Source organism: Ambystoma mexicanum, chromosome 2p, assembly GCF_040938575.1.
Source record: "Ambystoma mexicanum isolate Mex_15411 chromosome 2p, UKY_AmexF1_1, whole genome shotgun sequence".
In the NCBI taxonomy this organism is placed as follows: domain Eukaryota; kingdom Metazoa; phylum Chordata; class Amphibia; order Caudata; family Ambystomatidae; genus Ambystoma; species Ambystoma mexicanum.
Genome location: NC_090923.1, coordinates 893,373,312 through 893,386,298, shown reverse-complemented (window position 1 = coordinate 893,386,298; position 12,987 = coordinate 893,373,312). Strand labels below are relative to the sequence as shown.

General features: G+C 46.9%; 1 protein-coding gene across 1 annotated transcript in view; it reads left to right on the top strand.

Annotated features, from left to right (window-relative positions):
• Nucleotides 1-249: 249 nt before the first annotated feature.
• Nucleotides 250-12,987, top strand: part of PPP5C (protein phosphatase 5 catalytic subunit) — a 951,041-nt gene continuing 938,303 nt past the window's right edge. Inside the window, exon 1 of the mRNA XM_069644590.1 lies at nucleotides 250-386. Coding sequence (XP_069500691.1) covers nucleotides 302-386 — 85 coding nt within the window. The 5' untranslated portion in view covers nucleotides 250-301. The remainder of the gene's footprint in view (nucleotides 387-12,987) is intronic.

The following is a 12,987-nucleotide window of genomic DNA, read 5'->3' as shown; positions in this document are numbered from 1 at the left end:
AAAGCTACGCCCTCTCTTGTAGGAAGTTTGTGTGCTGTAAGTCTTCTCCCACTACATCGTTCTACTATATAATATTCGAATTCTGTGGCTCTGCCGCAAGATGCTGTCTCCAGGTCCGACGTTAATGTTCACTAGCTCGCTAGTATATGACGATGACGAAGACTGCATGGTTAGTAACGGAAACCACGTGATGTCGATAGGTCTTTACTATATGACTTACATTGCATAGAACGTAGCGTGTTAGTCACGTGATAAGGTCGCGTTGCAAGGTCCATTCTTCTAAAAGGAAATAGTCGCTACCATGGCGGAGGGCGAGCGAGCAGGGGGCGCGGGGATTTTGGACAAGGCTGAGGTGCTAAAGACCAAAGCTAATGATTATTTTAAAGGTATGGAAGCCAAATGAGTATATGTTATGTAGAGCATAAATTGGCCACGTCTTGCTGTATATTGCGCGACTCAGGTGACCGGCCTATCACACATAGTGCCAGCAACATTGGGGCTGGACTGTCAGAATGTGCCCGCTCCATGTGTTGTCTGCCATTTACCGAGTCAGTTCTAATGGCTATTTTAAACCGTCAACTCCGGAGCTTCCGTCCAACTTGGCCTTCGTTGTAGGCTTGTCCCAGTGAGTCACCGTTTAGTTCCATATCGCTGGGAAGAGAGGGCGGTCACGAGGTGGAAGTCTTACCTTATGGGGGCAGTGCTGTACTAGAATACACGCAATGCAATGTTGTACATGGAACGTATTACCTTTTATCTGTCAACTTGTAGTCCTCTTTGATCTTGCAAATCCCTCCCACAAACTGGTTTCTTTGTCATCTATTATACTTTGCTATAACATTTGTAAAGTATCTGGAAACGGGATGGCTACCGACGCCAGTATGATTTTTGCACATTGTTGATGTTCAAAGCAGTTCACTGGCTTGCAAACTATAAATGCCAATTCTTGGTAAACGATTTTCACACGCTTGGTTCAGCTCCTTGTGCCTAGCTAGTTGAAGCATGTTGTACTAAGTCTAACTTTAGGAACGGCTAGGCGTTTTGCCTGAAAGATCGTATGCTGCATTTCACGGATCAAGTTTTCATGCAAATGCAAGGTATGCGTTACTGCTAAGTTGGCATCTGCAACATATTATAAGTAACCCCCTGGTTACTTACTGGCAATCTTCATTACTCCCAGTCTGGCTCTTCCTTGTCAAAGTACTTACCTTTGAGGCCCCGTCTCTTTTACAGGAACCCTTTTTTTCCCCTCTGGAGTTACATTACCACCTCCTTAGCCACAAGCTGAAGTCCCCCCTCTACACCCAATTCAGATCATGGGACCTTCTTAGGGTCCCACCTAGGGTGGGTGCAGAGGGCAGTTTGTATCGTGACAAGGAATAATAGGACTAGCTGTAATGAAGATTACTGGCAGTTAATTGGGGCATTACCATTCTTCCTAGTACTTACCTTCTGGAATCATTTCCAAGCTCCTTTTCGCTGTCTCAGCTCCTCCTCTGGAGGTTCAACCCACCCATACCCAAGAGGACTCGGTTTTCCTTCGTTCCTCCCACAAAATTACAAGCTTTCTTGCCGTGCGGGGCATGGAGAGGCAATGATTGGCAGCCCTCTTGTGCTTGGTCACTCTGCGTGGCATGGGGACCACAGGGACTGGAGGATGCCTGCTGGGCCCCTTTGGAGCATTCGTGCCCAGTAGAAGCACGCATTGTTTTGCAGCCAAAAGGAAGGTGGCACAATGAGATTGGCGCACTAGTGGTAAGAATGTGAGAAGTAGCAGGATGTTCAGGTGGTGCTTCACATGGGATCTCCTGTTAACCTTGGCATCTCTACCGGGATGGGTTCCGTGCTCATTCCTGGGAGGAATGTAGGGAACAGGAACCCGCCGGTTGCATCCATGCATCTTACTATGGTGGCGTGCAGTTGATGGGCACCAACAGGCATCTTCTGTTGCCTGACAATGTTCGTGCGCACAGTGTTTCTGGCACTTAGAATGGGGAAGTGTACAGGGAAGTGTAAACTTTTGGAGATGGAAGCTTCTTCCTCTTCAAAGCATGGTGGTAAAAAGAGGAAGAAAGCCACACTGAGGACAAGGACTAAATGTCCAGAAAGGGGGATGAAACTGCAGGCCATTCTTGGAGCATAACAGCAGACGGGAAGGAAAAAAGAGTCTCCTTCGTCTTCTCCATTCTCTTCATCCACTATGCTTTAATTGTCTTCCAGTTCGTCTTCTACCTCAGTGGATGTTGATGATAAAGAAGAGATGGGAAAATACCTAAAAGGCCAGCCTACCTGTATTGGTGGAAGTGGACGACATCTAGCGACTGAAAGGACATTCTCCATGCTGGCAAATGAAGTAGTCATTGGAAACTCAGTGGATATTTAAGTTAACACATTCCTTAAATCCTATGTCGCATCATGCCTGCCCTCTGATTCAACATCTATGAGTACTATGTTGCTGACAGTGTTGGCTGGCTTCAGGAAACTCTGGCACACTCTAGAGGCGGCCACAGGCTGGCAATTTCTGATGGACATGCTAACAGCGGGTAAGGGGGGGCCTGCATACACTAGGGCTCTCCCTGCAGATGGCAGAGGTGGTCCACAAGGCCTTCTACACTTCGGTCATTGTACCACCTTTTGTGGAATGGAGCGGCGGGAAGAATCTCCCAGCCATGAAATGTGGGATTCTAGTCATCATACAATTCCTGCGTGAAGGATCTCTGGGACTTGCAGTTTGATCTTTGCAGGCAGAGTGGGCCACAATTCATGCATTTAGGGAACATTGGTCCCCTCCTCCAGGAACTGGTGTAGTGATTTCACATTTATATTGGAGAGAACAAGAGCTTTGAATAGTGCTGTGATTGATGGCTCGTGATCCCCAGTCGTTGTTCACAACTAAAGCAAATCGTGCACGCTGCTAGCGCTCTGCATATATGTGCATGGTCTACTGTGCTCTAGCATAATTAAACACAAACGCCAGGAAATTATAGTGCACTCTAGTCCCCCTTATTTTAGATGACATTTATGAATTGTTTTATACAAAAATGACACTTGATAAGAGAATCTACGATCTAGTTTAATGTCCTTATCTTCTCATGTGCGTGTATTAAGGAAGCTGCAAGAGCAGCAATCGGGGCTGTCGGCCTGAATAGCAGAAATATTACATAAGCTATAGTCCCTTTGGGTGAAACACACAGTTTTCTAGGTTCAATGCATTTTAAAAACACACCTTTCCTGCTCTCGGCCTTTGCAACACTCCAAGTACAGCAAGCAAGCACCATTGTTATCATGTTGGAAAGAAAAATAGCCCAAGGATAACGTCTTCCCTTCTATCGGCTTAGGCCTTTTCCTGTCTTCATTCTGCTTTTTCCAGCCCCTAAGTCTGCAGCATGGGCTCACGCTGTCCGAAAGCAACTGCTCTGTCTAATGTGCCATGTCTCTTTAATTTGCCCCATATATTAAATGTCACTGACAAAAATGGTAGCTGTCAGATGAAACATGTCCATCTTGGTTTAGAGGTCAATCAGGCACACATAACCTCTGTATAGAGTGGGGCATTTTCAACCATGGACTTTTGTACCTTCACCTTTTCAACTCTTTGTTCTTGCTGTCTGAAGAAAGGTCTGTTACACAGAATTGAGCTCTCCACTCGGCTCTTGGGGAAACCTCCTCTTTGTCTAGCAAGAGAACCTAATGGCAAGTGTAGTAATGGCTGAAGTCTGTAGCACAACTTGTATTACTTCTTAAAAAAGAAAAAAAGAATTGACAGACCTTTGACTAAACGAGGACACAGTTTGCATGCCAGAGCCTCTGTCTAGCGGGTGAAGCTAATGGCAAGGTAATCATAAATGATGTTGCTACGGTCTATGCCTGCTCGCTGTGTGTAGCCATGCATTGCATTTTCTCTATTTTGCAGAACTTTTGATCATGCTGCAAAGGGCTCTCTTTAAGCCTATAGAATCCATTGATTTAATGTTTCTAACCTTGAAAAACCTCATTCTTGGTAGCTGACGTCTCTGCTGAGCCAGAAAACTAGGTGCAGTTGGGGCACTTTTTGTGTCCCCAAGGAGGCTCTAGTTTGCACTGTAACCCCTCCCCCCCCACCACCCTCTTTTATTCCCACAGTTTATTCTAGATTTCACAGGTCTCAAGAAGTGTTGTGTGTTCTCTACCTCTCGCTCTGAAATCTAGACACAACCTTTGGAAAAATGAGTCCTCTGAAAACGAGCACCTCAGGCTGAACCCTAAGAAAAGGAATTCTACACAGAAGGGCCCTTATTATCCCTAGTCTACAGACTGAAGTAATGGCAATCAGAAAATCAGTCTTAAGGGTCAGGAACTTTGTTGATTTAGTCAAGTGACTCAAAATGCAAAACCTGAAGGTATATGAGAACAAGAAATGGATCCCACGAGGGTGCCCCTTTGTACGGCTGGGGCCTACAGGAGGCCAAACTCCTCAGCAACCTGCCTGCTAGAGCTTTCACCCCTCTATTGTGCCCCCTCTGCTAATTTTTAGATTTAAGAGTGGTCCACTGCTCCCTAGTATAGATACTGCTAAGCCCTTGTGGGATCAGTCCTGAAGAAACCGAAGAATGGCTGCTATAATATATGGAAGGAGGCTATTTGACTTCTCAAACCAGTCTAAGAAATTCACCCAATGTCCATCATGTGCCTTCAGGGCGGCTGTGCGCTTGGAATGAAGACTTAACTCTGCTGCTTACTCTGACACTTAACGCCGTGAACCTACCCTCTCTCAATTTCCAGGCTGATTATGTGCACCCCAAAGACCTGACCGGATTGTAGTGGGCAGGGCCAAGTCGGAAACCTCCATACTTCGATTATGAATTTCTAGAAGTGTGGGAAACCATTCCCTTCTTGTCTGATAAGGAACAACCAGGATCACCTGGGATCTGCCCTCCTGATTTTCCTGCCAACTTTGGGAATTGGAGGTTTCTGGGTGTGGGTTTGAAAGCATACAGCAACTCATGCGGCCATTCCAGGGTCAATGCACCCACCCCAAGTTCCTTGTCTGCAACCTTGAGCAGAACAGGTCGACCTTGGTGGATGTCGGGGAGGCAAACGCATCTCTTGGAGATCTCCCGAAAGATTCTGTGGTCGAGTTTAGGGTTGATGATTCAGATTTCCCCCCGAATAATATATATCCTGTGGCCACCCGTATATATTTGTCCTCCCTAGCCAACACCGCATGGCCCTCCACTAACCAGAAGAACTCCTACCCCTCCCCCCCCCCCCTTCATGGGAATCGAGGATTTGTATGGCAAAGCCACTGGAAGCCTATGACGGGAGATGGGCGACCAGGGGCCTGAGGTGAGGCAAAGCCCAGAGAACGAGGAAAACCTAGTAGGCCATGTATCCCTGACCCATAAGAAGTTCCTGTGCCGATGATACCCAATCCCTTGCTAGCACCTTGGCCAACACCTCTCCTGTATGCGTTTGGCTCTTTTTAGTGGGAGATAAATCTTTCCTTGCTGGGTGCAGAACTGTGCCCCTCTGGGAAGAAATTAGTTGGGATTCCTGCTAGTTCAATAGAACCCATCCCCCATCTTGTAATGCCTCGCGCACACTCTGAAGGTGGATCTGCTTAGTTCCCCTTTTGGAGGCTGCCTTGATTAACAAATCAGTCTGATTAGGGAATATTTGGATTCCCTTCAGATGTCGATGAGCAACGAGGTGCTACCGGTTTCATGAGGAACCGGTGTGTTTTGTAAGCTAAAGGGCAGGAGCTGAAACTGAACAGGCCTACCCGCTCCACAGCAAATCTGAGAAACGTCTGCTGGTTGGGCCTGATAGCCATATGATAAGTATACTATGGTTCAGCGACACAAGCCTGTACCGTTTTGGAGACGAGATGGGTGTTTCTTTTGTTTCTATCTATTTGGAACCTTTCCCCTTTCAGTGTTTCAGGCCTTTCTGGTCCACAATCAGCCTGCACTACTTTGACAGCTTTGGGGCTAGAAAGACCAAGGAATGGAACCCCTGTCCCAATTGTTGCAGGGTAACTCTCATGAATATCTTCTGTAGCGGTTCCAGTTTGGGCTTTGCCAGGGCTGCCTTTTTGATGTCACTTCTTGCAGTCGGAGTCATGGTTGACTGAGCTGGAGCGGTTTAAAACTCTTTGGGAGCCCCATCACACTGGATTTCCTAGGTATCTACAGATCGCTTCGCCCATGTTTTGATAAGGTGCTAGTCTCCTAACCCCCCCCAACCCTCATTGGTTCACTGTAGTGGAATTCTAATTCTCCATAGGTGACTTCGGTATCCTTTGACTGGCTTTGAAACCCCTGATTTGTGTGTTTAGGCCTTGTCTGGCCACCTGTTGCTTGATTGTGGCTCCTAGATCCTAGCTATCTGGATGTTGCAGGGTTATCTTTTTCCTCAGTTTGTCTGTGTTCTTGTCTCCCTGGAATACTTTATGGACCTTGTCTTCCGAGGAGTCCCAATTTATTTTTCTCAAATGTTATCTTTACAACTGTAGCCTTCTGTGACCCCCCCACCCACCACCCGCTCTTCCAGATTTGAGATGTTGTATATGTTTGTCCGAAATGCCCGCCGCCATAGATGTACCCCAGACTCCATTGTTCGCTTGGTCAGATAGCTGCTCCCCTTGCTTTTGCATGTCAGACAGGATTGGGAACTAATCCCTACCGTCCTCCATGGCTTTACAAAGTTTATTGAAGATGGAAAGAACAGTCTCGGTTGTATAGGACCCATACACATTTGCCCTAAGGTCCATATGGGCCCCAAAATGGACCTTGAATGCGTTTTGATTTTTCTGTCTACAGGATCCCTGATGCATAGAGACCCTACCAACTAGACTAGTCCGGATGTTGGTAACTTCCACATTGTTTTGGAATAAGGCCTCTGTGCCCTTCAAAAGGTATTAACGAGAAAACCTGTTGAACCATGCTTCTGTTGATCAACAGACAAGGTTTTATTTAATCTCTTTCAAGAGCACAGGCAGTATCACTCTTAGACTCTCTACACAGTCAACTGGCACTGACCCCAATTCAGCACCCCAACACCTTTGCCAGCGCTTGTCACCCCCCCTCTTCTGCCCCCCGACCCCCACCTGCCCATTATCGGCACAGACCTCCTGCATCTCAATTTCCGAATCCCTAAGTCCCCTTGCCCCCTAAGCGTAGTCCACTATCCATGTTTAGTATTTTTGAAGTAGCACGTAACATAATGGTTCAGGCTGGTCCTCAGTCTCGTTCTTGGGCAAAGGGCATAGGTCCTCCGCCCTCTGACGCGCATGGCCCTAAAAGAGAGCCTCATTGTTGGAGCTGGGTAAAAACCAACGCAGTCCAAACATGACGGCTGGGTGGCCTTCACCCAGTGCCCCATGTCATCTGAAAAAGGGATGAGCACAGCAATCCAATTGTGCATGCTTCACTAATGTGTTTATCCGAGCATTGCTATAGCCAGCACACCCAAAGGAAATCCCTCAACCATAGTGTAATATTTAATGTAAAATAGAAAACTCTAGCAGGAAATTTGTGGGTGTGACCAAGGCATCCAAAGGACAATATAACACGTGTAGTCGTTATATTTTCCTCCCACTATCTTCATGTACCCGACCAGGCCCAATGTAGGCATTTATGATGATGCCACATACTGTCCCTATATTGCCTAAAGAAGGGTGTTGCGCCCACAAAGGGTACAGCTTGGCCATAAACCTAGGTCTTGTAATGTGCTCACGGTCTCTCACTCTTTTCGGATTTTCTTTTTTTTTAAAACCACTTTATACATTTTTACACTTGATAATAACTTACGAACTGTTCATCATCACAAGCTTACACATGTAATTGTGTAACTTTTGGATTTTATCCTTTGTATCTAAGATCAAGAAGAGGCTGGTTCTTGAGGACGGCATGCGCTTCCAGATCTGTGCCAGTACCACCTTCACTTCTTCCCCATGCAGGTATTTGCCCATGGCCTCCTTGTTACTTAAGGCAGAGCGCAATTCCGAGTATGGGGAAATGGGTCACGAAAAGATGATGATGATTATAATTGGTTATTTATAACGTGCTTAATACACAGGTTTCTAAGCGCACACCCGGGGATCGAACCTGCGTTGCTAGGCGTCATCTTGCTTCCTAGGCGGGCACGTTGCCCCTGCGCTATCATCACAAGACTAAATGATGATCATAAACAGCTAGACTGGGACCTCTTCCTCTTCTTCCTGCCCTCATGTTCTTGGATGGCCTACTTCATAATGTCTTGTGTCCCCTTTCGGGAGAATGTGAACTTAAGCTCTTGTTTTGATTTACAGCCCTTTTTAGTTTTGGCTATTGGGTGGTACTAAACCACCACTATTTGTCGAAACTATTGCATTCGAGTACATCTAGGGAATGATGCAGAGCTTGTAGGTGTGGTTTGGTTATTAACCCACCCATTGACTACCCATGGCCTGCTAATCCAGTACATCGCACCCGACTAACCGGGTAAACCTAATTTGCATATGCTCCCAGTGTTGCTACTTGTTTGCACGGCAATCACCATCTAGCAAAACCATGCTTTGTGGTTTTTTTCATAACTGGTCTGATAGGAAGTGGTCTCCCTGCCGCTTTATTATATTGTTAATATCGATGCTGATTCGCCTTGCATACCACTGTTCGTTCGCTGCGTTCAAGCGCATTTTACTGCATGCAACGTTTCTAATTTTGATCTTAAGTTTCGCTGACAATTCATCAGAGTACCGCTCGACAAGTGACTTGCATGTTCAGCAGTTCTAAAATCGCTCCTTGCCGCGTTGTTACCAGCTATTAACTATGGCTATAGTGCCACATCCCTGTACTATCTTTGTGCCCTATACGTTCCTTTTTGCTTCAGAAGCTATGCATATGCGCTACATTTCGCACTCACTAACTGCTCACATGCTGAGCATAGTTCCCTGCTAAAACCTATGACAAATGACCCGCACTCTGCACGCAGCCCACGTCATACAACCTTACCCACGCTGCCTAGAGCACCATACAGCAAACGGACCTCCTTAGCCCACATCTACTGACCAACCAAACTCACAGCACTCATTACCTCACATCATCAGGGTCCTAAGCCGATCTGAACAAGACCTTACAGACGCCTGACCTTACACCTTTGCTAAGGGACTGATGGCCAGGTATCACGCGAATGCTCCTACTAAAACATCTAACTCGACCCACTGCGATACTGCACCATCCACTACCCAAACTACACTCCCTACCTCCCCTACACAGACCAACGAACGAACTAGCAATTATATACCAAGACACAACCTGAACCTTGCAATACTCGCGCTCACTAGTGCTATTTTAGTAATGGCTACAGTCATCGCCACATCCAGATGCACACCAATAATAGTACCCCCCAAACGAACCTTGCCACTGACTACGCTCAAACTGCTCCTATCTGACAACAATATAGTAATGTTGACGCCTTCCTTTAACCAGAGGAACGACAGAGTGAGAGCTAGGACAAAAAATCTCCTTCAGCAAAAAAACCATAGGCCAGCTTTTAACTTGGCAGACAACTTAAACCAGAATACTCTGTTGCCACCTGTTAAGTAGACACCATCACAAACACTCATAGGATCCAGAAGAAAAGCAATACGTCTAGTCACAAACCTAAATGTGTGATAAGCACAGTTAAAGCTAAATGCATCAATGATAGTAAAGGTATCAGACCTACACCAACCAAAGGTGCGTTGATCAACGCCAAAGTCAATCGCAGCACACGCCTTGGACATATCTGACTTTATCACCTCGACTTTATTGCCATAACAGAAACATGTCTCCACCCTGCAGCAGGTCCTTCCCTATCCCTTGCCCTACGGATGGCTACGCAATTATCAGCACGGACAGAATTAATACAAAGGGAGGTGGTACTGCCTTAATTTTCAAATGTAATCTTACATTAGAGAAATCGCCACTACTCCCTTCACATCGGGAGAACTCCTGTCCACAAAAATTACTATCTCGGCCATGGTCTCACTAAACATGCACCTTATCTACAGACCACCAGGTCCTATCACCTCGTTCAACGAGGACATCGCCACCTTACTAACCTCGGACACCAAACCCACCTCTTAAAATTATCATCCTTGGAGACTTTAATTTAGGCCTCTATGATAGCTCTGACACCCAACCCTCTACGCTAGCCAATACTATTGAAACGCAAAGGTTCACCCTACGATCCGCTGGCCCAACCCATTCCAAAGGCTACACGCTCGACTGGATCGCCGACCACAATTGCTCCACACACATTTCGAACAATGACCCATGGCTGTGGTCAGACCACAACGTTTTACTATTTTACATTAATACAAACACTATTACCAGTTCTCAGACACCTATGGCCCACGCCACCCAAGCACGCCACAAGCGCAACATTATGCCTGACAATATCCTCCCTCTGATTTTGCAGCTCACTACTCGTGCAAAAAAATCATCCGACCCTGCTGCTGGTCTCTACCTCTATTTAGTAATGGAATCGGCTCTTGATGCGGTGGCCCCTATGGGAAACTGCAAAGCCAACCCTAAAGCACACCTTAACCAATGGTTCACCCCTGAGCTTAAAAAACTACGTGATAACAAAAGAAAGGCAGAAAATAACTGGAGAAAAAATCCTTCAAGTATCAACAGACAACTATTTACCATCCTAGCCTCGGATTATCCAACAGCCACCCATCAAGTCAAAAGCAATGCATATAACGTATGCATTGAAAATGCCAACTCAGTTCTAAAGAGCTTTTCTCTCATAAGAGAATTAGAAACCACCTCTCAGACACCCGACTTATGCATCAAAGATCAAGCCTGGTGCGAAAACATCCGAAAAGCCCTTATGGATAAAATCGCGACACTCCAGACCAAAATTAACAGTAAAAAGATGAACCTCAATACATCCCAGCAGCACACCAACAAACCCAATCCCCCTAAACCATTCCCTAAATTCGAATTCTCCACCGTCACTTTAGAGGAGATTATCAAAATCATAAAAGGCCTCAAACCTTCATGATGCCTTGGAGACATCTGCCCAGCAACTCTAATGAAAGACTGCGCAGACAATCTGGCACCCTTCATCACCTCACTCATTCACCTCCAACAAAGTACCAGACAATCTCAAGGAAGAATAGGTAATGCCTCTATTGAAAACGGACCCTTGATCCGAATATACCAACCAACCAAATACCGCTCTATCACCACAGTACCATTCCTGTTAAAAATCCTCGACAGGGCAGCCTATGACCAAATCCAAAATGACCTTGAAACACATCACCTGCTGGGCCTCCGCCAATCGGGCTTCCGCCCAGGCCATGGCACGGAAACAGCCCTAGTAGACCTCAAAGTGCAAATGGACCAGATTAGAAATTGAGGCAATCTAGCGATCCTTCTTCTTTTGGACCTTTTGGCAGCATTCGACCTTGTGACCTCCTATGCCGTCACTTATCCAATGACACCCACTTCTTGAATAATGCCACAGCATTGATTAAATCATTCTTGTCAAACCGCACAATGAGTCTTCTCATCCTCTGCAGCAGCTAGTTCTGCTCCAGTCACCTGCAGAGTGCCCCACAGGGGCATGTGTGTATCCCCTACCATTTACAACGCTTTCACTAAACCCCTCTTTGTTTTTTCATAACATTTTATTGGGTTTTACAAGTATACACGACATCAACAACATTGCAATATTCAATGATAGTGCCAGTACAGTGAGTAAGTTTGCACCAAGGGATAGGCTTGTTTCGATGGTTGGGGCGCTGTTCTTGTTTGTCCATGCCTTTTCACATTGCTGGGACGGGCCCACGTGCCCTGGGTTCTCCCTTTCTACTTCTTTAGCTTAATGGAGCGCGCTGCCTTGGAGCCATCTGGTCAGTGGAGGTCTTCTAGTAAGAGCTGGATACTTTACTGCGTAGTCCATAAATGGAGCCCAGAAGTTTTGTTCAGGAAGCCTGACCGGATTGCCGTGACCTTTTCGGCGACAGCTATGTCCTAGCATTTGGACCACCATAGTGCTCCTGGGAGTCCAAATGCGTTTTTCCATAGCCGGGCCATCGGTGAGGGATAGGGCCCGAGATCGGGAGTGCCCCTCCCCTTGTTTCGCCCGAGAGTCAGGGTCCCAGGGGATGGATAATCCGGTAATTTCTTTGATATGGTTCGTTACCTCTTTCCAGTATGCCTCTGCTTTCGGGCAGGCCTAGACCATATGAAATAGGGTGCGGAGGGTGGGGCATCCGCGCCAGCAGGTCGCAGGAATGTCCGGGTTGGCCTTGTTGGGCTGGAGTGACGTAATACCTGTAGCAGAGTTTGTAGCCCCCTTCCCTATTCGTGATTCACTGGGTGCTTTTATGCAGTCTTGTCCAGATTTTCTCCCACTCCTCCACATCTATTTCCCGCCCCAGGTCTTTCTCCCATTCAAGCATGTATTTTTCTTTTTTAGAGGGGTCTGACCTGTCCAAGAGCCTATAGAGATCTGAGGTTCCACCTCTCGCAGCAGGGGATGTTAGAGTTCCAGCGCCGTCTGTTCTCTAGTGCTTTTTTCCCTAACTCCTCTGTGGGACAACCAGTGCCGAATTTGGGCATAGTGGAATCTTTCCCACTCATCCACTCCGAATTTCGCCTTGCATCTCTTGAACGATATGGGGATTCCCTCTTCCAGGAAGTCCCTCGTTTTTAATAGTCCCCGCTCTCTCCAAGGTTCGAAGCCAAGCAGAGGATTGCCTGGTGAGAATTCGGGGTTGTCCAAATGGGGGTAAGAGGACCCAGTGTACCCCGGAGGCCCCATTTCCGGGCTGCAGCTTTCCAACTGCGAACAGTTGTGTTTGTTGCGGACAGGGGACCACTGTTCGTTTGGGGTTTTGTTTGGCAGGTTTGGGAGCTCAGATGGGGCGACCGGGCACCAGGCCTCCTCTAGCTGGTTCCACATCGGCTGATCCACCGTTTGGACCCAGGTGTATGCATGTGATAGTTGCACCTCAAGCCCCCCCCCCCC